Genomic DNA, 22,122 nt, shown 5'->3' with positions numbered 1-22,122 from the left:
TTTTAGTAGACTGCCGTGTATATTGTCTGGTCCTGTTGCTTTGTGTGGGTTGATGTTTTTAAGGAGGTTAAATATTCCTTGTTGTGTTATGTTTATTTCAGGCATGGCTGGGTGTGGTGATGGTCCTTTATCTGGTATGGGGTGATCCTGTTCTATTGTGAAGGCTGATTTAAATTGTTCATTTAATATGTTTGCCTTACAAGTGGTGTCTGTCATTAGGTGTCCATCCTTTCTTAGTGCTGTGATATCTGTGTTCTCTTTTCTTGTTGTTTTGATGTATGAGAATAATTTTTTGGGGTTGTATTCTCTTCTCTTTTTGTGGTTACTCTTGTTGTTGCTCATCTATTGGTAGGTCTTTTATCATTTTTTCTATGTAGTTTAGATATGCATTTCTAGTGCGTTTTTGTAGTTCTGATTTGCATGCTTTGTATTTCTGTTTGAGTTCTTGGTCTTGTTTGTTTTTGTTCTGTACGTGTAATTTTTTACAATTCTTCATGAGTTGACGGATGGGTTTTGTTATCCATGGAAGTTTAGATTTATATGTGATGTATTTTTTGGTATGTTTTTATCTACTGAGTCATTAAGTGTGTTCTTAAAAAGGTTCCAGAGGTCGTCTATTGTTTGGTTTGTTGGTTCGTCCAGTTTCGTGTTGATGTGAGTTAGGTCATTTCTAATATTGTCCCAGTTAGCTTTACCGTATAGGGGGATGTCCCTGGGCTGCTTCCTAATTTTTTCATAATACAGATTTTGATATTATAGACTATAGGAAATAGTTAATTCAATATTCCAAAGAGTAAGCATTTATTCTGATTCCTGTAAATACTTTTATTGTATTGTATGATAAATATTTCATATCTTTTTATTATGATTTTATATGACCTTTCAACTCGCTTTCAATTTATACTGTGACCGGAAGTGGTCCTTATTATATATATGTCACCATTTGAGTGACCGGAAGTCTGTCTCTAATGTAAACAAACATGGCTGCTCCCATGACAAACATGGTTGCCCCCAAGCAATATTATTTTGTTATTGTTGTGTATTTGTATTTCTATATGTGTCATTATTTGTCTGTTGTTTCCATATCATTTAATAGTCTTGTATTACCTTTCACATGCCAAGTACAGTTCTACCATTTAATTCTGTATTACTTAATTCTATGTGCTAAAGCTAATTTTCCCCCTCAGAACTTATTTGTATATTTACATATCTTAAAGTTCTGTCTTATAATGATTCAGCTAATTATTCCCCATTCTAATGTACATTTCTTTAATTGTGTAACCTCAATTCTGAACTATAATTGCAAAGTTTCATACATTCTCTTTGTACATCATTTATCTCTATTGTAGTTCATTTCTCTGTAAAGGGTACTCATTGTATTAATAGGATATCTGCTATCCCAATACACTAATGTGTTAGAGATATTGTGTAAATGTGTATTGTGTCATTTATATTGTACTTGTGAATGTTGTCACTTCTTACCAGGACGCCAAATAAATTACATCAAACTTAAGAAGCTGTCTTGCTGTATTTTCAGAACAAAAAGCAACATAATTGTATTGCATGGCTACTCATGCAATAAACCCTTGTGACGTCACGGCGTCAACAAAATTTCTATTTCCTCTGTAAAAACTTTACATTTTTTCCCACAATCTCGACTGGTTTTACTATAAAAGATGCAAACAACGAAATTTTTGTTGAAAATATCACGTCATTTTTCATGTATGAAAAATTGACTTTCAGTCGTGAATTTCTTCGAATTTAATTCAAAATGGCGGGATATTATAGTCGTAAAATTGCAATAAAACGTCGAGGTATGAAAGAAAAATACTCTTTTACAAGTGGATATGAAGGCTAGGTATATTCTACCCTCGGGATCACAAAATGTAGCAAAATCCTCGCCAAGCCTCAGGTTTTCATACATTTTGTGACCCTTGGGTAGAATATCCCTATCCTTCATATCCACATATGAAAGAGTCTTATATTCATTGTTTTTTTTTAATTTGTGACGCATTATTAACCAGGAAAACAACCAACATCTCTGTACAACATATATTTAATCATCCTCGATACTCCAGGGGTTCCGATCACTTACGATCTCTACACCCCTGGACTATCTCATAGTGAAATTGAAGGCAGCTCAGCTGAAAATATTTGACCAATCACAGACCAGCAAAGATTTCCTTTGAAGACTACAGAGAGAGCGACGCCCAACTTCAAAGCCACATAGTCAACCACAGTGTACCGTTATACGGTTCTTTTGATGTACATCAAAGGACTAAATTACCTGTTCTGTTCTGTTGCCTCCAGTTTTACGATGAGATAGTCCGGGGGTGTAGAGATCGTAAGTGATCGGAACCCCTGGAGTATCGAGGATGATATTTAATGTGATATACCGTTTAGGAATACTAGTACTTCGTAATTTTAAATGGTAAAGATAGCCATTCTTTACGCCTCAGTCGACGTGATAACATTGAAAGTTAATTTCTGAAAAAGTCCCGTGGTATGTCAACATGGTTAAGCTTTATTGTATATCATTCCCCAATGATTCTCAGGGAATTTTAATGTTTCTTTGTATGAATCACGTACGTAATCGGCTAAAACCACCTAAATATATTTGACAATGTAATTTCGATCCATCTCTATTTCAAAAAACTTTCTCAAGACTAGAAAATATGGGTTATGTAATAGTAAAAAACTCTTTTATATGTGGATATAAAAAATTATCAAGAATTCATTCTATTAATGAAAACATATCATGTCAATAGAAATTAAATATACTACTTTGCCCCCTTTGATTTATCGTTATATGAGCAATATACATGTAAGGATATATGATTTTCCCTGAGAAAACTATCCCACGGTAATTCAGTTGACAACTCTACCGGTCATGGATTTTTTTGAAATTTTGAATATTGGTTTCTTACATAATGCTCTAAAGAGTTACTCAATATTTTTGGTGTACAAGAACCGGAAGTAGGTAAACTACTTACGTTAAAACTCTGTTCAGCTACAAATCTTCTATAAAAGCACCCTATCTTTTGGGATTTAAGATTAAATATTTTTCTTTAATGGGCTAAATTAAAACATTTCAGTGCCTGATATTAACAGAAAATCATTCCATTAATGAAAACATATTATTATACTAGAATTATAATAGTTTGCCCCATTAATATATCATTATATGAGCCGTATAAGTAAACATGTACATGATTTTTCTTGAAAAAACTACCCCACAGTAATTTGTCTTTTAGATGACAACTTTACCGGTCATGGATTTTTTTTTTGAAATTTTGAATATAGTTTTCTAACGTTGTGTACTTAAATGTTACTTAATATTTTTGGTGTAGAAGAACTAGAAGTGGGTGTACCATTTAGGTGAAAATTTGATATTGCTAAAATTAGACCTCAAAATTTAGCCGTTTTTTGATTTCAAGAACCTGTAAAAAAAATTATTTCAAATTACACATGTACAGTCAAAATTTGCGGAAATGTATACTTTTAATAACATGATATCGGGTTTCGAAATTGAACATTAATTTGATATAGTTTTGGACCTAAAAGGAAACCCTGGTGTACACCTCGGGATGGCAACATTAAATCCTCCCTAGCGCAGGCCCCTGGGGCCTTTTGATTTTTTAAAGGTATCTTACAGGTTCTCTGTCATAGTACTACAAAATACACCTGGGTTTTGTTTAATTGGTTCGTGGGCAAAATTCAATGGTAGGTGTAACAGGTCCTTTTAAAGGGAAAATTCGGTGAGGTTAATTCTGTTACATAACCTCGAAGCAAAATATGACATGAATATATTGTCCTACATTCATTATGAAATATATAACAAGAAATATTGACAAATATCACGATATTGTTAAGTATTTTGATAGATACCATTGTAATTACAAATCGTTGATTAATACGATTAAGCAGGTACAACATGTCCGCTATACCCATACCCGAGCAAAAATCACGCATGTTAAACGTGTAATGGCGGACGGTAAGCGAGTTTGAACATTTCACATATATTTCACTACAGTGGGCTTTTCTGGCATATCACAGTAAAACCAGCTAATCTAATTTCGAATAGAACTGGTTTGTTCCCGATATATGTGCAAATTTTAATGTACTCTTTTAGACTGAATTGTCCCTTAAAGATCACTTTTTTTTAAAAATACGTTTTCATCGAAACATACACAAACCAAAAAAAAGGTTGATAAATTCTGTGTTGTAACTAACGTCTATAAACATCATACATTTTGCCCGTGCCTTTGAATGGTTGTCACAGCTTAATTAATTCATCACCAAACTTTAAATAAGTTATTATGTATATGTACAGCGATATCGACTATCATAACATATCGCGTAATTAGAAAAAAGAAAATATATCCTGTTGACATGCCTCTCTAGCAAAGTAGTTAATATTGACAGAGAGAAGCTTCATTAGAAATAATATGAAAAATGTTTTTGGAATAGAATAAGCAAAATGATTTTATGAATTATCATAATACTGAGTATACTTAATTAACAAAATCTTAAGGGGTTCAATAAACTACTGAAAAAAAAAACATTTGAATTTTTTTGCCCAGCTATGGCACATATATAACGTTAAGGGATTCATTAGCAGGTATCATGTAGTTCTGTCAACAAGCTTTTCTTTGTGTGCAATTTACCATCCCGAGGTTGGCTTATAGTGTAATTAAACTGGGTATCTACTATTCAGCAATTAAATCAGGTATCAGATCAACAGGTGAGCACCTTGAGGCAAAACGTTTCAACAATGTAAATATTGTCGTTGTGGCATTTTCATTTTTGTTATTGAACTTATAGCCTTAGGCACGTTTGTATTATTAATTATAATATGTAACATTTACGTAACTGTATTCATGTAATATTATGTAGATGAAAAATAATATTTATTTTATATGGGTTATAGTACGCAACAATTCGACAACCCAAACCATCGCAGCTTCATTTGCATGCTATCCAGTTAGTAAATAGTATATAATCTAAGGATTTCCTTCATTTTTGTATTAAAAAGACGTTTCATACGCATTTAAAAATGAAAATGGGGTATTTTAATACTGTTTTTTGTGTCTTTTCTCCTGTTTGTCGGGTTTTAGAGAAATATTAGGTTGGGCGAAATCTACCTTTGATACGAAAATACGAATAGGAAATGCATTTTATTTCATTAGTAAAACATTATGTTTTCTTTCCAAAATCTCACTCACACTATCTAAAAATAACTGATTTTTTTTAAATAAGTAATTTAATCTTCTGTATATAAATATATGTAAATGAAATGGCGAAGTCACCAATCTCTCTAATACATGTTTCTACATAGATGCGTCGCAAGATACATGTAATACATTGTAGTGATACTAAACGTTACACTAGTCCAACTTGGTAAAATACGGACAAGGGCTTGGCTAAGAAAATATAAACACATTTTCAATATAATATATATAAAAATAACTACATATACCTCAATACGATAATACTGTTGCAACATATCATCACGTATGTAAACTACAGTATATAAAATGACTACCTAAGAAAGGTACAGACGTGATTATTAATGTAAATCTAAATGGAACCTTCTGGTCAAGTAAAACTACAGTTGGTACAACCTAAGAAAGGTACAGACGTGATTATTAATGTAAATCTAAATGGAACCTTCTGGTCAAGTAAAACTACAGTTGGTACAACCTAAGAAAGGTACAGACGATAAATGATTATTAATGTAAATCTAAATGGAACCTTCTGGTCAAGTAAAACTACAGTTGGTACAACCTAAGAAAGTAAGTATACGACTGATATTAATGTAAATCTAAAACTACTGTAAGTCAAGTAAAACTACTGTCATAACGTGGTACAACCTAAGAAGTACAGACGTGATATTAATGTAAATCTAAATGAACCTCTGGTCAAGTAAAACTACAGTTACACCTAAGAAGTACAGACGTGATATTTAATGTAAATCAATGAACCTACTGGTCAAGTAAAACTACAGTTGGTAACTAAGAAAGTACAGACGTGATTTTAATGTAAATTAATGAACTACTGGTCAAGTAAAACTACAGTTGGTACAACCTAAGAAAGGTACAGACGTGATATTTAATGTAAATCTAAATGGAACCTACTGGTCAAGTAAAACTACAGTTGGTACAACCTAAGAAAGGTACAGACGTGATATTTAATGTAAATCTAAATGGAACCTACTGGTCAAGTAAAACTACAGTTGGTACAACCTAAGAAAGGTACAGACGTGATATTAATGTAAATCTAAAGGAACCTACTGTAAGTAAATGGTACAACCTAAGATTGGTACAACCTAAGAAAGTACAGACGTGATTATTAATGTAAATCTAAATGGAACCTACTGGTCAAGTAAAACTACAGTTGGTACAACCTAAGAAAGGTACAGACGTGATTATTAATGTAAATCTAAATGGAACCTACTGGTCAAGTAAAACTACAGTTGGTACAACCTAAGAAAGGTACAGACGTGATATTTAATGTAAATTTTAATGAAACCTACTGGTCAAGTAAAACTACAGTTGGTACAACCTAAGAAAGGTACAGACGTGATTATTAATGTAAATTTTAATGAAACCTACTGGTCAAGTAAAACTACAGTTGGTACAACCTAAGAAAGGTACAGACGTGATTATTAATGTAAATCTAAATGGAACCTACTGGTCAAGTAAAACTACAGTTGGTACAACCTAAGAAAGATACAGACGTGATATTTAATGTAAATCTAAATGGAACCTACTGGTCAAGTAAAACTACAGTTGGTACAACCTAAGAAAGGTACAGACGTGATATTTAATGTAAATCTTAATGAAACCTACTGGTCAAGTAAAACTACAGTTGGTACAACCTAAGAAAGGTACAGACGTGATATTTAATGTAAATTTTAATGAAACCTACTGGTCAAGTAAAACTACAGTTGGTACAACCTAAGAAAGGTACAGACGTGATATTTAATGTAAATTTTAATGAAACCTACTGGTCAAGTAAAACTACAGTTGGTACAACCTAAGAAAGGTACAGACGTGATATTTAATGTAAATTTTAATGAAACCTACTGGTCAAGTAAAACTACAGTTGGTACAACCTAAGAAAGGTACAGACGTGATATTTAATGTAAATTTTAATGAAACCTACTGGTCAAGTAAAACTACAGTTGGTACAACCTAAGAAAGGTACAGACGTGATATTTAATGTAAATTTTAATGAAACCTACTGGTCAAGTAAAACTACAGTTGGTACAACCTAAGAAAGGTACAGACGTGATATTTAATGTAAATTTTAATGAAACCTACTGGTCAAGTAAAACTACAGTTGGTACAACTCTATATAACTTATTAACACTATTTTTATTAAATCATAGCATTCTTAATGATGATAAATGGTAAGAAACTGGGGTATATAACGTGAATATTGTAGCTGTTTAGAATTCAGTACGTGATCCAGAATCTTCATCGGGAAATGAATTGAGTATACTAGTTTCATCAATCTAATTAAAATTAGATTTGAAAATTAGATTTGCGATTCCCCTCCTCTACGATGCTCTAAGTTACACTCCAATACAAAATCTAACAACGCCCCTTTCGGGGTCACCTCAGCATGACCCCTGGCCTAGAATTGGAACATCTTGGGGCATACTGTTTATCGTTGATACGTTACGAGAGAATCAACCACATAAAAGATTTCGTAGGTGAAACGCTGATTGGCTAACCATAGGGGTCTTGCAGAGATGACCCCCCTAGCGAGGAGTTAATAGATCTTGTATTGGAGCGGAACGTATATTTAAAAGCATATTTAAGTATGTGTTGTTCTCATAAACAGCTAAAGACAGTTTCCCTAAGTAAGACTTTACAGAATTTACAAACATAATCCCGAACAAAAGAATATTTTATCATTTTCTTTTCAGACACTCGGGATGTAGACTTTAGCTTCTGAAAGATATACCGCTGTGAGATTTGATTCGTCAACGGCCCAATGTCTACCGAGAAATCCCTTCTCGTCATTTTCATCTGCGGCGTTGTACTGGTTCTACAAGGCGTACTCAACCTTTCCTACGAGGATGAAAGGATTATGAAAAGTAAGAACATTGCATCCAACTTTTCTGATACCAAATTAAAGTCTTGATATTATTTTGTATTAAGAATAAAAGAAAAAATAATTAAAAAAAAATAAAATAAAATCGTACTCGGGTATTCACAATTTTTTTTTCACGAAGGAAGTCCATTACGTTCATCTCCTCGGGTACACTGTACCACTTTGAAATCTTGATCATTTTCGTATTAAGAAGAAATAGATAAAAAATATGATTAAAAAATATTCGATTTCCAAATATCATTTTCAGTCATCTGATACATCAAATATACAACAATCTTAATGAAATTTTCAAGTGAATATAAATAAATAGCACGCTTCATTTTGAGTTTGCCTCTGTCTAATTGGCATTCATATTAGCTATGAATGCTAACTGAAAGACCTTCAATGCTTAAATGCCCTGCACTGATTGTGCATCCACCAAAAGTAAAGCACGTTATTAGGGCTTTCCATTACTGAAACCAAAGATATAGAATGTATTTACGAGACTGCATCATGACAAACATTTTGAAAATAATTGCCATGTAACTGGTCCTTTGACCGGCAATGTTTTGGTCCAGATAGACGAAATACAAAATTAAAATGGAAATAGAAATGTAGAAAGGTTGAAGATCAAACTGTACAAAACAAATTTTGGTAATATTCTGGTTTCCAGCCAACTTTGCCGAGAGCGCAAGATACTAAACAGATGTTGGGGTATTTTTGTTAGTAAAACTATTACTTTGCTAGTAAATAAACTACAAGGATAAATTGTAACTTGGTAAGGACCAGTAACTTTCAGTCAGGATCGGTAACTTTCAGTCAGGGCCAGTAACTTTCTGTCAGGATCAGTAACTTTCAGTCAGGACCAGTAACTTTCAGTCAGAACCAGTAACTTTCAGTCAGGACCAGTAACTTTCAGTCAGGACCAGTAACTTTCAGTCAGAACCAGTAACTTTCAGTCAGGACCAGTAACTTTCAGTCAGGACCAGTAACTTTAAGGGTCAGCCGATCTTTACGACCAGCTGGAAAAAAATCCTTAAGGGAGAACACTGCATCCGTCTGTCATTTGTTCGTGTGTTTGTTTGTTTGTCTGTCTAAGTTAATAAAATCATACATGTATGTGGAAGTATGTTCGTGTGCCATATGCAGTGTGTAAAATTCTGCCTGTAAGGACGTGTGTACAGACAGATTAATAGATGGATGGAAAAAAAGGACACGTTCAAAACCCGTGTACAACTAGGTACATTGTGTATATAGTTATTGTTTTGTTTCTTTCTTTCGGGTTTGTGTTTTTTCGTTATTTAGACCGTACGTTCGGCCATTAGAGATACATGCAATTTGATTTGTTGCGAAAAGAAAATGTATTAAAGCGATCGTCTGGTCGATTACATAATTATTTTGCTGGATCAAATTTATTTTTATATTACTTTTTTGTATTAATTAGATATACATCTATATGGGTAAACACCATTTATTGGTAAAAAATATCAGTATCATTTATGCTCTGTCGGCGATGGAGCATCTTTAATACTTAGTTAAATGCAAACATACAATACCAATATTTTTCAAGTGAGAAAAGCCTGAAATCACTCGCAATTAAAAATAATCTTACCTACAAATTAAAAAACGACATATTTGCAAAATGTGGTGTATGGATTTCATTGGTGTTAAGACAATTTAAGACCACGGGTATTGGAAAGGTATTTTTTTCAATTATACATGTAATTGTTCCAATTCAATTAAAATTAGACTTGTAATTCCGGTCCACTACGATGCTCTATATGTTACAGCTCCAATACAAGATCTTACAACGCCCCAACAAAGCGTCAACTGAGCATGACCCCTGATATAGAATCGGAATTTCTCGGGGCAAACTAATAGCCGTTTATTCTTCCGAGAGAATCAAGCACACCAACCACACCGTATTTTCTTACGCGAAACGTTGATTGGCTTACCACAGGGGTCATGCTGAGGTGACCCCTAATAGGGAGATGTTGGACTTTGTATTGAAGCATAACGTAAACCGTAGAGTATCGTAGTGGAGCGGAACAACAAGTCTAACTTTAATAAGATTGGTAATTGATCGATTTAAAATTTATAGATATTCATGCAGTAAGGGTTAATTTATTGAGATCTGGTGCATTCAATAATCATAAAAATCGTCTGGAAATGTTACAGGGGTATTTGTTTTTATATTTCAGCTGAAAGGTCGTTTGCCATCGATGGTTTGGATTCCGACTCACGTAGCTCTATTTATAAAGAAACTAGTGTAAGTACATGTACACTACTTTACCATGAGGTTTCAGAATTAACCATCTTTATTAAATTTTGATGGCGTTCCAAACGAATGCATGCTGATTCAGTTTATGATACAACTTCATAATACCATTTCTAAAAAACAAATAACGATTCGTTCTTAATATTGGTATTTGTTTCTCATTTTACAGTCATCCAAGCCATTAAACAACATATTTGTGGATCCAGTTCAATCCCAGCGTAGGAAAAACCTGCTCAAAGAATGTCAGTTATTACCAGGGAAGAACTATTCAGGAACTCTTTCGGAAATGCAAATGCGAAAACATATCATTTATGACGATAAAGTAGATCTTCTGTTTTGTGATTTACCAAAGGTTGGTTCTACCTTTCTGAAACAAGTTCTTCATATCATATACGGGCATAAACATGTTCACGATCCGTTTAGTATAACAGGAAATGCCGCCCACTCAATACCATTCAAAACATTTCAGGACATCCACTTCGATGAGGCATTGGCGGTGTCAATGCGCTCCGCTAAGTTCATGTTTGTCCGTCATCCATATACGCGCATGCTCTCTGGATATGTCGATAAAATTTTCACAAATAACTTCATATTTTGGGAGAAGACCGGAAGAATAATTTTAAAAAATCACCGTAAAAATCTATCAGAAAAATCAAAAACATGTGGTCATGACAGTACATTTCCGGAATTCATCCAGCACGTAATTGAGTCAGAAACATCCGGAAAACACCGAAATCCTCACTGGTATCCAATGTTTGACGGTTGTCGGCCATGTCGACTGCAATATGACTTCATTGGAAAAATCGAATCTTTTAAGGAAGATCTGGAGAATTTACTAAAAAGTCAAAATCTCCAAGAAGTTGTTGACATTTCAAAAATGAACCAAGGCAACGAAAAAGAAGCCATTTCGTTAACAGTTGATCGAGCCTACGATGTTGTCGTACGCAGACCTTCATGTATGTCCCTTCCTCAGGCACTAGAACGTGCATGGAAAGTTCTGCAAATAAGAGGTGTATTAAGTCAGCTGGCAGATTTTCCTTATGATCTGATCAAGAAAAAGCCAAAGATCACAAAATCGGATTTTCTAAACGTAATAGCTAATTATATGAAGCGTTTTCCTATGACACAATCTGATAAAGAGCTATCTAAAGAACAAGCAATTGTGATGGCTTATGAATCGGTACCGTTAAACGATTTAGAAAAATTTAATTCAATATTTCATCCTGATTTTACTTTGTTTGGGTATGAAAAAATCATAGGAAAGAAACATAAGAAATTTTTAAAGTGGGAGCCATTCGAGTTAAAATTATAAATTGATAACTACATGGATATGTATTATTGTGTGTTTCATCTTATGGATATTGAAATTAGTTGATATTGTGCGTTCCAAAAGAAATCGTGTCCCTGATGAAATTATCTCACGTAATTAAAAATTTTGAGTAGCTTGGGGAATGGTATGACGTTATATGCCTTAGGTGACGAAGGACAGTTTCGTAGACCTTGGCTAGTGACCACCTTCGTTGACCTTCGTTGATCTTCGTTGACCTTCGTTGATCATTTATTCATCATTACGTTGGCGTCCATCCTCGATATTCCAGGGGTTCTGATCACTTACGATCTCTACACCCCTGAACGATCTCATAGCAAACCTGGATGCAGCAGAACAAAGCATGTAACTTTGTCCTTTGATACACATCAAAAGAGTCGTATAACGGTACACTGTGGTTGACTGTGTGGCTTTGAAGTTGGGCGTCGCTGCCTCTGTAGTCTGAAAAGGAAATATTTGCTGGCCTGGCATTGTTTCAGATTTTCCTCTGAGATACTCCAGTGGTGTGGGGATCGTAAAGTGATTAGAACCTCTGGAGCATCGAGAATGGTTGGGAGTGGTTTGACGTTCTATGCCTTTCAAAACATGTATGCGGGTGACCAAGAACAGTTTCGTACATTACCTCCTTCGTAATCTTTGACCAGTGACTACCTTTATTTTTAATTTTTTTTTATTCAATAAGCATATAAATAACATTATGTTCCTTTCACAGAAGGACAAGCACACAAATTTCCTTATTTAAATAGATTATTCTAATCTTGAACACAAACTTTCACCGCTTTCACATTATTTACAGATATATTCATCATTTATTCATCATTACGTCTCAGTCATTCATATCCATTTAAAATAAATTGATATTTGTAATTGCAAATAATTAATTTACATTGTGTATATATACCAGGTAATTAATATAATATTGCCATCAAATATGTCAGGTAAGGGGAGACAACTCTAATATAAAAAGCAAGTGACTACCTTCGTTGAACTTGAGTAGGTTGGCGTCCAAAGTTCAGGTAGGGTAATGATGTCAGTGACGTTTTTAACCTCCTTAATTAAACTTCTAGGAGTGCTTTCGAATGTAAATACCAAGCAGCCATTGTGGCGTTCCGTGCAACCTATTCAAAAAATAATCTAGATAAAACCTGACCCTTATATTGTGTTTATATAGTTCATCGTTGTTACCCAAAGGTTATAATTTGGATCGCAATTAACCTATGCATGGCTAACAACGATGCGAGGAGTATGCGCATCGCAACCTATTGCTATCGACAATGTCCACTCGAGGATTAGGTGGGTTGCAATCATTGCCCGTCATATCATCTTGTTTTAGCCAGTCCGGGAACAGTCATGCAGAAATTTAAAGGTTGATTTTTCCAATGATCACTCATGTTTTCTTTCAACTCGTCGAGTGTATTCATTTGGCGGTACATTTTTTTGTTAACAATGTGATCCATGCATTTACGATGCAATATAAAAAACAATTATTTTTATAGTCAATTTTCAATAACTATTGTGTGTTTTTATTGATCTTCATACTTGAATAGTATAGTAAACCACAATGTATTGGCATATACAGAACGCGTCACCGCTATTTCCAACATATTTGCTAATACATATATTCAACATTAAGGGATCCTATTGAAAACCGTTCATTCATTTTGCCATTCATGCAAATGTTCGCGGAACATTTGAATTCGGCGCGTTCGAATTTGCATCTCGCGATTATATTGTGAATTAAAGTATCTTAACGATAACATGTATTATATTTCTTTGTATTGAAAAGTTGGTGATCCATAAACACTGATCGTTTGTATTACTAATGACTAAATTCGTTGGCGATCGACAGTAAAAATGTATTTCATGTAAAATATGTGAAGTGAATATCCGTGTTTGAGTTTTTTTCCCTCTGCCACTGGTGTTATAATTCAAATTAAGATACTGTAAATCAACTTTTATCCGCGTGCGATTTACTTTCGCGAATTTTGCGATCGACTTCAATTCGCGAAAGTTTATCACTGTGAATTAATACCTACGTCATCTATATTGATATAAATTATTATTCAATTGCTAAATCCGCGAATTTGAATTTTCGCGAGATTGTATTGAAATGAAAATCGCGGAATTTAATAGTCGCGAAACAAAGTTGGTCTACATTAACCGTTATAATGCATATAAAATGGGATTAGAAATTAATAAAAAACATGATAACTATAAAACCAAACTGTTTCAAGCATTTTTCTTTAAAAAAATAAATATTCAATAGGCATATAACAAAAACAAAGTTTTCCTTTCACAGAAGGACCTTTCGTCACTTTCACATTCATTTCATATATATTTATCATTTACTTGATATTACATCTCATCCATTCATATCTTTTCAAAATAAATTGATATATATATATTTTTAATTACTTTAAATATTTAATTAATTTCGAGTTAATATTTCATGGGACACAACTCTCATATAAATTAAGTAAAAGGGAGACTACTCATGATCAGTTCCAAATAAACAAAAAAGCAAACAAACACAAAACAATGAAAAATGTAAAAAAGCAGTGTATTTCCCTTTCGCAGAAGGGCTTTCACTCAAGCATTTTTCATAACAAATGTATCAAATTGTTCCCAATCGAAAAATTTGATTATTTTGGCAAATGTTTTAATGTATTAATAATTATATAAATTGTTTTGAATAGGATATGTATCCAGATGACTTATTGAAATTGGATCAAAAACGACAGAATGGCACATACTTTTTTTTTTTATTTATTTGTGGATCAAATGGAGTATTAAATTGATACCATTGACGTCAGTCTGATCTACCCAGATTTTATATCTTTGTCAGAACTGAAAGTTAAGGAATGAACGAAGGGAAGAAGCTCTAGGCAGGTCAGAATGCATTTCACTTGTAATATAAGTGAAGATATGGCGCCGCTAGATGTTTCAGTTACCATTAATTATGCACTGTTAAAAGGTTCAATTAATGGAAATAACGGACCCGAATTCTCTGTTTATTTTTTGTTCATATATTCACACTCTATCCTTGTCCCATAACCCCCATTTAAGAAGGAAATCCACATAAGAGAAGGAAGAAAATGTTATTACTGTAACAGCTATTCCGTTTTTGGTCAGCTGATTTTATTGGAAGGTGGTCTATCACTAGAACGCTTTCAAATATTGAGCAATAGCCCTGAACTTCTGTCGGATGAAGATTACGTTCGTCGGATCATTACAGCGTTTGAAATGCTTGATTATATAATGAGCTCATTTCAAAGCACAGGGACCTGGCACGATTTTTTAAACTAACAGTATACATATATACATATTATATAGTATCAAGGGTATGAACTCGGCGATCGAGAAAAACGGACCTATTCTTTTTTAAACCGCGATTATTTTAATAAATGGGTTCTATACAACATTGACGGATATCTTACCTTAAAGAGAAATGATTTATCTTTCCATTGAGTGCTTGATGAACAAAATTGGCCAAGTATTGACGAAGTTATGGCTTGATGAATCAGGAAATTTACGAAAAATATGCTAGGTAGACATTTCCCTGTCCGGTCGAAATGTCGTCTCGGCTCTAATGGGTACCTCAAAAACCAAGCCAAAATCACAAAATCTACGCTTGTGGTGGTAAACATTACCCATAACTGGGTTCATCCACAATCTCCTTTGGAGGTGTCATGACCAGTACTTTGTAGAAACTACATTTAAACAGTCGTGTAGCTCACTTACTTTGACCATCGCCGCCATGTTCATTTCTCTCTCGGAACGCTTCTCGACTTTACATATCGTGACTACATTATGCAAATTATGTAATGTTGTGCTTGTGAGTAAACTCGAGAAGCGTTCCGAAGAACAAATGAAACATGGCGGTGACGGTTATCAAGCACTCAATCACTCAATGGAAAGATAAATTATTTCTCTTTAAGGTAAGATATCCGTCAATGTTGTATAGAACCCATTTATTAAAATATTCATGGTTTTAAAAAAATAGGTCCGTTTTTCTCGATCGCCGAGTTTATACCCTTGATACTATAATATATGTATGTATACTATTGGTTAAAAATTTTCGTGCCAGGTCCCTGTGTTTCAAAGCATCGCATTCACGCTGGTGGGATTTTTTACAGTGGGTAAAATAATGGTGGCCGCAAACTGAAGCTGTCAGTGTGAAGGATTGAATTTTGAAGATTGATTTTTCTTCTTCTTATATTTTCATGTGTGTGTTTCCTTAGAAGTGCAACAAACAAACAAACAAAACAAAAACAAACAAATCATTCGCAAAAAATGAACGGAGCGATGAGATGATATTTTTTGGTGAATTTCCACTGCGATTATGAATCAACAGGTAAAATTGTCTAGAAGATGCACTTTCGGTCATGATATCATAAAAATAGCGGCCATCTCATCTTCAGTAACCCAGGCGATATACACACTAACTTTAATATGATACATTGCTGACAGTGGATTACCGAGGATGTGGCCATCTCAGCGGCCATTGTATTTTTGTCACTTTTGCATTAGTTATTTGTGTAAAGGAAAAACATCCCTCTTTACCCTCATTGAACATATAGGAATTTTAACAAAGCAGAATTATTCTCATTTTGGATAGCAAATGGACTGTGTTCATCTATTGATCTAATATAACAAATAAGGTGTACAAATAACAGGATTGGGATTTATAATTATGAATATAACATGCACAAGTGGGGGAAATTATACGTTGAATATGAGAAAGATAACTGTAGAACTTTCTAAGAAATAGCAGTAGCAACATTAAATTATCAAAATTCAAGATGGCTGCCTAAATCCATCCTGTTGCAATGTACACAACCAAATGTTGCTCAAATTGAAACATATGTTCAAGGAGTGAGACAGATCCCTTCAAAACTTTTTGGAAAAATAGTGATAACAAACTTTAACTATCAAAATCCAAGATGGCTACATGTCGGCCATTTCACTGACCGATCAATCCAAATATGTATTATGCATAACAACTATGGTTCTTGGGGAGAATATGCATGACATTAGATAGATTCAGAAACATATATACATAGAGATTGGCAACTCTTCCAATTTTACGATCGGCAGATGTACCTCTGTATGTGCTTAGGGTTTTTTAGATAAACTCATAAATAGTTGAATATAAAAGAATAACTTTGATATGTTGTAAAAGTTCAATAATTTTCAGATGGTTTGAGTACGATATTGGATAGAAAAAATAATATTTTAACTTATTTATTGATAAAACAAAATGCACTTCCGGTTTTAAATGCCTGATTTTCGAAAAACCAGGTAAAATTGCTTATTTTCGTGCTTTCAAAAATCATATTAAATAGCAGCAATCGGGAAAACTGATCACATCAAACCATGATATAATGTTTAAACTTTATGTTGATGCAAAAAAATCATGTTTAAAAGAATACACTTAAAAGTAGTTAGCCAAGGCAAAATGCCTATAAACCGGAGGTCCTTCTGCCTGTCAACAAAGACAAAGAAGGAGTTTCCAATCTCTATGTATATATGTTTCTCTTCAGTACTTTCTGAAAAATAGTGGTAACAATTTGAAATATCGAAATTTAAAAATACATGGCAGCCATCTTCTTGACGGATCAGTCCCAAAATTCAATACATGTATGCACAAATAGGGATCATGATGAGCCTACATATGAAATTTGAGACAGATTCATTAGTACCGATAACAATCTTCAATTATCAAAATCCAAGATGCCAACTGCCTGTCGGCCATCTTGGTGACGAATCTATCCCAAAATGCATTATGCACAATACAATGGTCCTAGGGGAACATACAAATGTGTGCATGAAAGGTATCCCTTATGTATTTTCTTAGAAACATTGGTAATATGACTTTTAAACGCACGGATGCGGACCACTGACAAAAAGCGATTCGAAAAAAAGTCATTCTATTATTTTATTTTTGGTCAAAATTGACCATTTCCGCCATCTTGATAACGTCATAACCAGAGGTCCATTCGGTTTATAATGTAATGTGACCTGTTTGTTCAGAAAAAAGAAACATTGGTTCGTAATTAATATATTAGGAGTTGCGCGTAGACCTGGTCTGGGACATGTACATATAAAGTATCAGGCTAGTTTTCTATAAAATCTACTTGGGGTATCCCAAGGTTCTCTCCTAGGTCCACTTCTATTCATAATATCAAATTAATATGTATGCCATTAATATATCAATTTAATATATATATTAATGACATATCCAAACTACGATGGCGTATTTTCTTTATGAATAAATCCCTCAAGTGTATTAAAAAAAAAACATTAATGATATAAGCGGGGCCAGGTCATAATAAAATCTTGGGCAGATATGTGGTTCACCATATATATTAATCCATCTAAAATTGAGGCCTTATTTTTTCTCTCAACTGTTGTAATTATATTATATACATGTAGATTTATCTCATTGCTGGCTTGTCCAACCATGCCATGTCATAATTATCGTAAGACGCAAGTGTAATATAACACTATTACGACGTCACTTGGACAGTAGTTATGACGTCATTATCAATATTATTGAACTCGTTTAATCATTTTCACATTTATCATATCAAGCCACTTATGTAAGATCCTCTACATGTAATTAGCTAGGTAAGTTTTGTAAACAGTAATCGTATGGGAGAAAACATCGATTCAAATTGTTGATGAGGCGTTGATATTGAAAATAAAAGTAAAATTGTAGCTATATCTAAATCGTCCTTATTTTGACCTCAGGGCATCCAATGGCAACAGAGAGTGTGGTTTTTACTCTCAAAAATCATATTTGACTCTTGGATTTTAAGCACATGTCTATTCGTAATATGTTTTGACTCTTCACATTTTGTGATAAATGGTGCTTTGACTTCTGAAACTGCTAACCTGTGCCGGTGATACTAAGGGAAGACTAAGGGAAGTAACTATAGATCTGAATGAAGTTTCCTAATTTACTCACAGGGACTTGTAACGTAGGTTGTGAGAAAGTCTGTTGTGTATACATGTGTACTAGGCCTAAATAGTGAAATAAAGGTATGTTAATATATTATTTCGTGTTTGAAGTAGTGTTTTCCATGTCAAAAATTTATGTACATATTTATCAATGTTTGACGAATACGGGCGACTTTTGTAGAGGCAGTTAACCTCTTCCAAGCGAGCCGTTGGTTCCCTTGTCCTTTTATATAGTATATAGGCCTAGTACACATGTTACACAACAGACTTTCTCACAACCTACGTTACAAGTCCCTGTGCATTTACTATGCTTTTGTCAGCATACTATATTATCGTCTAGTATCTTTCTTTATACAATAAGACAGTTGATTCAACTAACGCTAAACGTCAGACAAATCATTTCCTTTTCGGAGTTTATCACAGATTTAGTGTACATATTGTTACAAAACTATATTTTACAGCGAAAGAAATCATGTTATACATAGGTATTAGACAAGTTGAAAGTTTTTAATTGTTATAGTTTTTTTTGAATTGTCGACTGTACTGGATGGTGCAAAGTTTCTTTTTAATTACTTTAGTATACTGTATATGAAACATGTCTCAATGACTGTAAATAACATGTCTCTTTCTTCTCTCTTATCTGTTTCCCTTTAAGAAAATAATAATGATATATTTTTTAATAATAAAAAGCCATCTTAAAGTGAACAGTCGGGCAAGGAAAGTTAAAGTTTGTAAAAATGGAGTGAATGTATCCGGCATAATTTCTTATGGAATAGAAAAATAAAATCCCCCGTCAAAACCTCTCTGCATGCGAAGAAATTAATTTATAGTTTAGGAATCCTAAAATGTCCTCCCGACTGACTATGTCCTTGGTTACATTTCCACGCAGCCTAGCTTTCAAAGAGTTATTTCAATGGTCAGAACTGGGCAACGTAAGCAGAACTTGACCGTCGTTTTAATATGTGAGAACATTTGGAAGGCCAATGAATGCACTTAGACTGGTTTTCTTTGCCCGACTATTGTATAATTATATGTGTTGAAAAAAATGTAATGGAAATGGCGTTTGTAAGTTAGAATTAAATTGTGCCCTGATCCTGTTGCTAATATGGCAATAGATATGTATAAACTATATGTATTTCACATGCTCGTTTATTCGAAAGCTAAATAGTATAAAGCCGAAAGAAAACTGGAAACAACAATATAATTTTCTCGTAATTGTGAGAAAAACAAGTTTTTTTAAGAATGTAATTTTCTACTTGATACTATTCGACTTTCGCACGTTTGAGTAACCGTGGCAATTCATTAATTTTAAAAAGAGAACTTTGATTAAATTACAGACCAGCACTGCAACTGTGACACTCCCATTTTTGACGTCCATCGGTTCTGATTTTACATGCAAGTTCTATACTGAACACAGAAAAACGATTTTTTGGACATTTATACATACAATGTTATTTTCTTTGTAACTCATATCCAACATGCAAGGCAATTGATTTTTTTTGCGTCCAAAACAGGTTAACAAACTAGTACTTCTTACAACTGTGAAAGTGAATGAGAAAATGATGTCTTTTGTAACGGGTCTCTGTACCATAATATATGGAAAATAAAAATAAAAAATGTTTTCAAATAAAAAAAAGACAAATTCTAACAACACCCCAGCCCACCGCACCCCAGCCCACCGCACCTCAACATTTCTTTTCCTCCTCATAACTTCAAGAGCTACATATACTGTTGGTAGTGTTTACATGTAGTATATGTACATCTATTTCAAAACTTAAAGTATGACATACTTGTAGATTTTTTTCGATGTTGAGACGACACGAGAGAAACGCGTGCACAAGAAAGGAGAAAGATTCCAAAGGGTTGTATGGATATTTTAAAGTTATTTGTGCCATATAACTGGGTGGAAATTTGACATGTTTTTTCTTCTTCTGTTATCTATTGCAAACATTCAAATGGACAGATAATTATGTACGATGTCTCGTAAACAACATAGTATTTACGGACTGTAAATTCTTGTTTCCTGTTTTTTAATGTAATAGGCCTACTTTGTTTACATGTATAACTGAAATGAAACTGTATACCACAAATTCATGGTCTGACCGGCGTATAAATGTAGGTTTTCACTGCACTGTATATGTGTATAATGGTGCCTTTTTAGGCTTTTCGTATTGAAAAAAAAAAAAAAACAAAAAAAAAAAAAAAAACGAAAATAAAAACAATGTTAAATTTTCGCTTTTACTCGTTTTTTTTAACGCGAGAAGGTGAAGATGGCACAATTCAGTCTACGTACACTGTACCTATGCGTGCTTTAAATAAAAAATCTATGCATTGCAAGTATCTCAATTCTCAAAATCTTGGTAACTTTTGGTGGTGAATAAAATATCAAAGGCGCTTTAATATATGATTCAAGTATGAAAAAAATGATATAATGGTAAAATTTACAAAATTTATGTAACACAATGTAGATATTTGGGGTAATGTTGTCACTTATTTTGTCTTTATTTTATTTCATATTTTTCACTTGTAATTAAGAAATATATAAATTAATTTATTAATGATCTTTTATCTCTAAAGATGTTCAATCGCCCATATAGAGCATAATTAAAAAAAAAAAAAAAAAAAAGAAAGAAGAAAGGAAGTTGTTCATGGTCAGAAATATACACAAAACATTTGCTTAATGCTTAACATTACGTACAGTAACGTACACGTGTGTACCGTCACTTATATATACCGCCAATTGCAAGTAAAACCGAAAGTAGCTATAGAAACGGAAAGCGGAATTATTTATTATATTCAAGAAGTTGAATCATGAAACGGAGAACGGATCACGGAACGATAAACATTATTTTACCAACATGTGTGCTGAAATGATTTTAGTATTTAATTTCATAATTTCATTTTTTATTCTTGAAAATAAATTACATTCACTTTCCATTTCGTGATATTTAATTATTACTAGAAATCTACACTACTGTAAAAACCTGCGATCGTTACGTTAATGATTCTTTCCGGATCCCATTTCGTATTTTAGTGTGAACATCAACGTGTTATCACTTCCGGTTCCGGTGTCATAGTTTCTAGATTTGTCGTCTGTGAATATTGAAGGTGTCCTTCTTCGTACCTGTCCACAGAGCAGAAGAAATCGCCAAAATAATACTCGTCCGTCTTACAGGTGAGCAAGCATTATTTTACATTATTACTTTGATCTAATTAGTGATCTCAGTTCATCATTTAACGAGAACAGAAAATGTAAAGCACTGTAAAATGAACACGCCGTGCACGTGTGGGACAATACTTTTCAACCCCGTGAGCGTGTGCTACTGTGGACAGTGTCATAAATTAAAGTCGATTAAAAAATCAAACATTAAATTAGTTTATATTTGTGATACCTTCATAAATTACTGTACTGTTTAAATGTCATTTTGATCAGAGCACAATCAGCACATGC

At 33.5% G+C, this 22,122-nt stretch overlaps 1 protein-coding gene across 1 annotated transcript; it reads left to right on the top strand.

The window, feature by feature from the left end:
* Positions 1 to 7,915: 7,915 nt before the first annotated feature.
* Positions 7,916 to 13,932, top strand: LOC138330225 (carbohydrate sulfotransferase 14-like). The gene is made up of 3 exons (XM_069277689.1): positions 7,916 to 8,107; positions 10,305 to 10,372; positions 10,551 to 13,932. Exons 1-3 carry the CDS (start codon positions 8,005 to 8,007, stop codon positions 11,691 to 11,693), a joined length of 1,314 nt encoding a protein of 437 aa, XP_069133790.1. The 5' UTR covers positions 7,916 to 8,004; the 3' UTR covers positions 11,694 to 13,932.
* The last annotated feature ends 8,190 nt before the right edge of the window (positions 13,933 to 22,122 follow it).

This window comes from Argopecten irradians, chromosome 8, assembly GCF_041381155.1.
Source record: "Argopecten irradians isolate NY chromosome 8, Ai_NY, whole genome shotgun sequence".
NCBI classification, from domain to species: domain Eukaryota; kingdom Metazoa; phylum Mollusca; class Bivalvia; order Pectinida; family Pectinidae; genus Argopecten; species Argopecten irradians.
The sequence above is the reverse complement of the archived record's forward strand: the minus strand, read 5'-3'. Positions and strand labels throughout refer to the sequence as shown.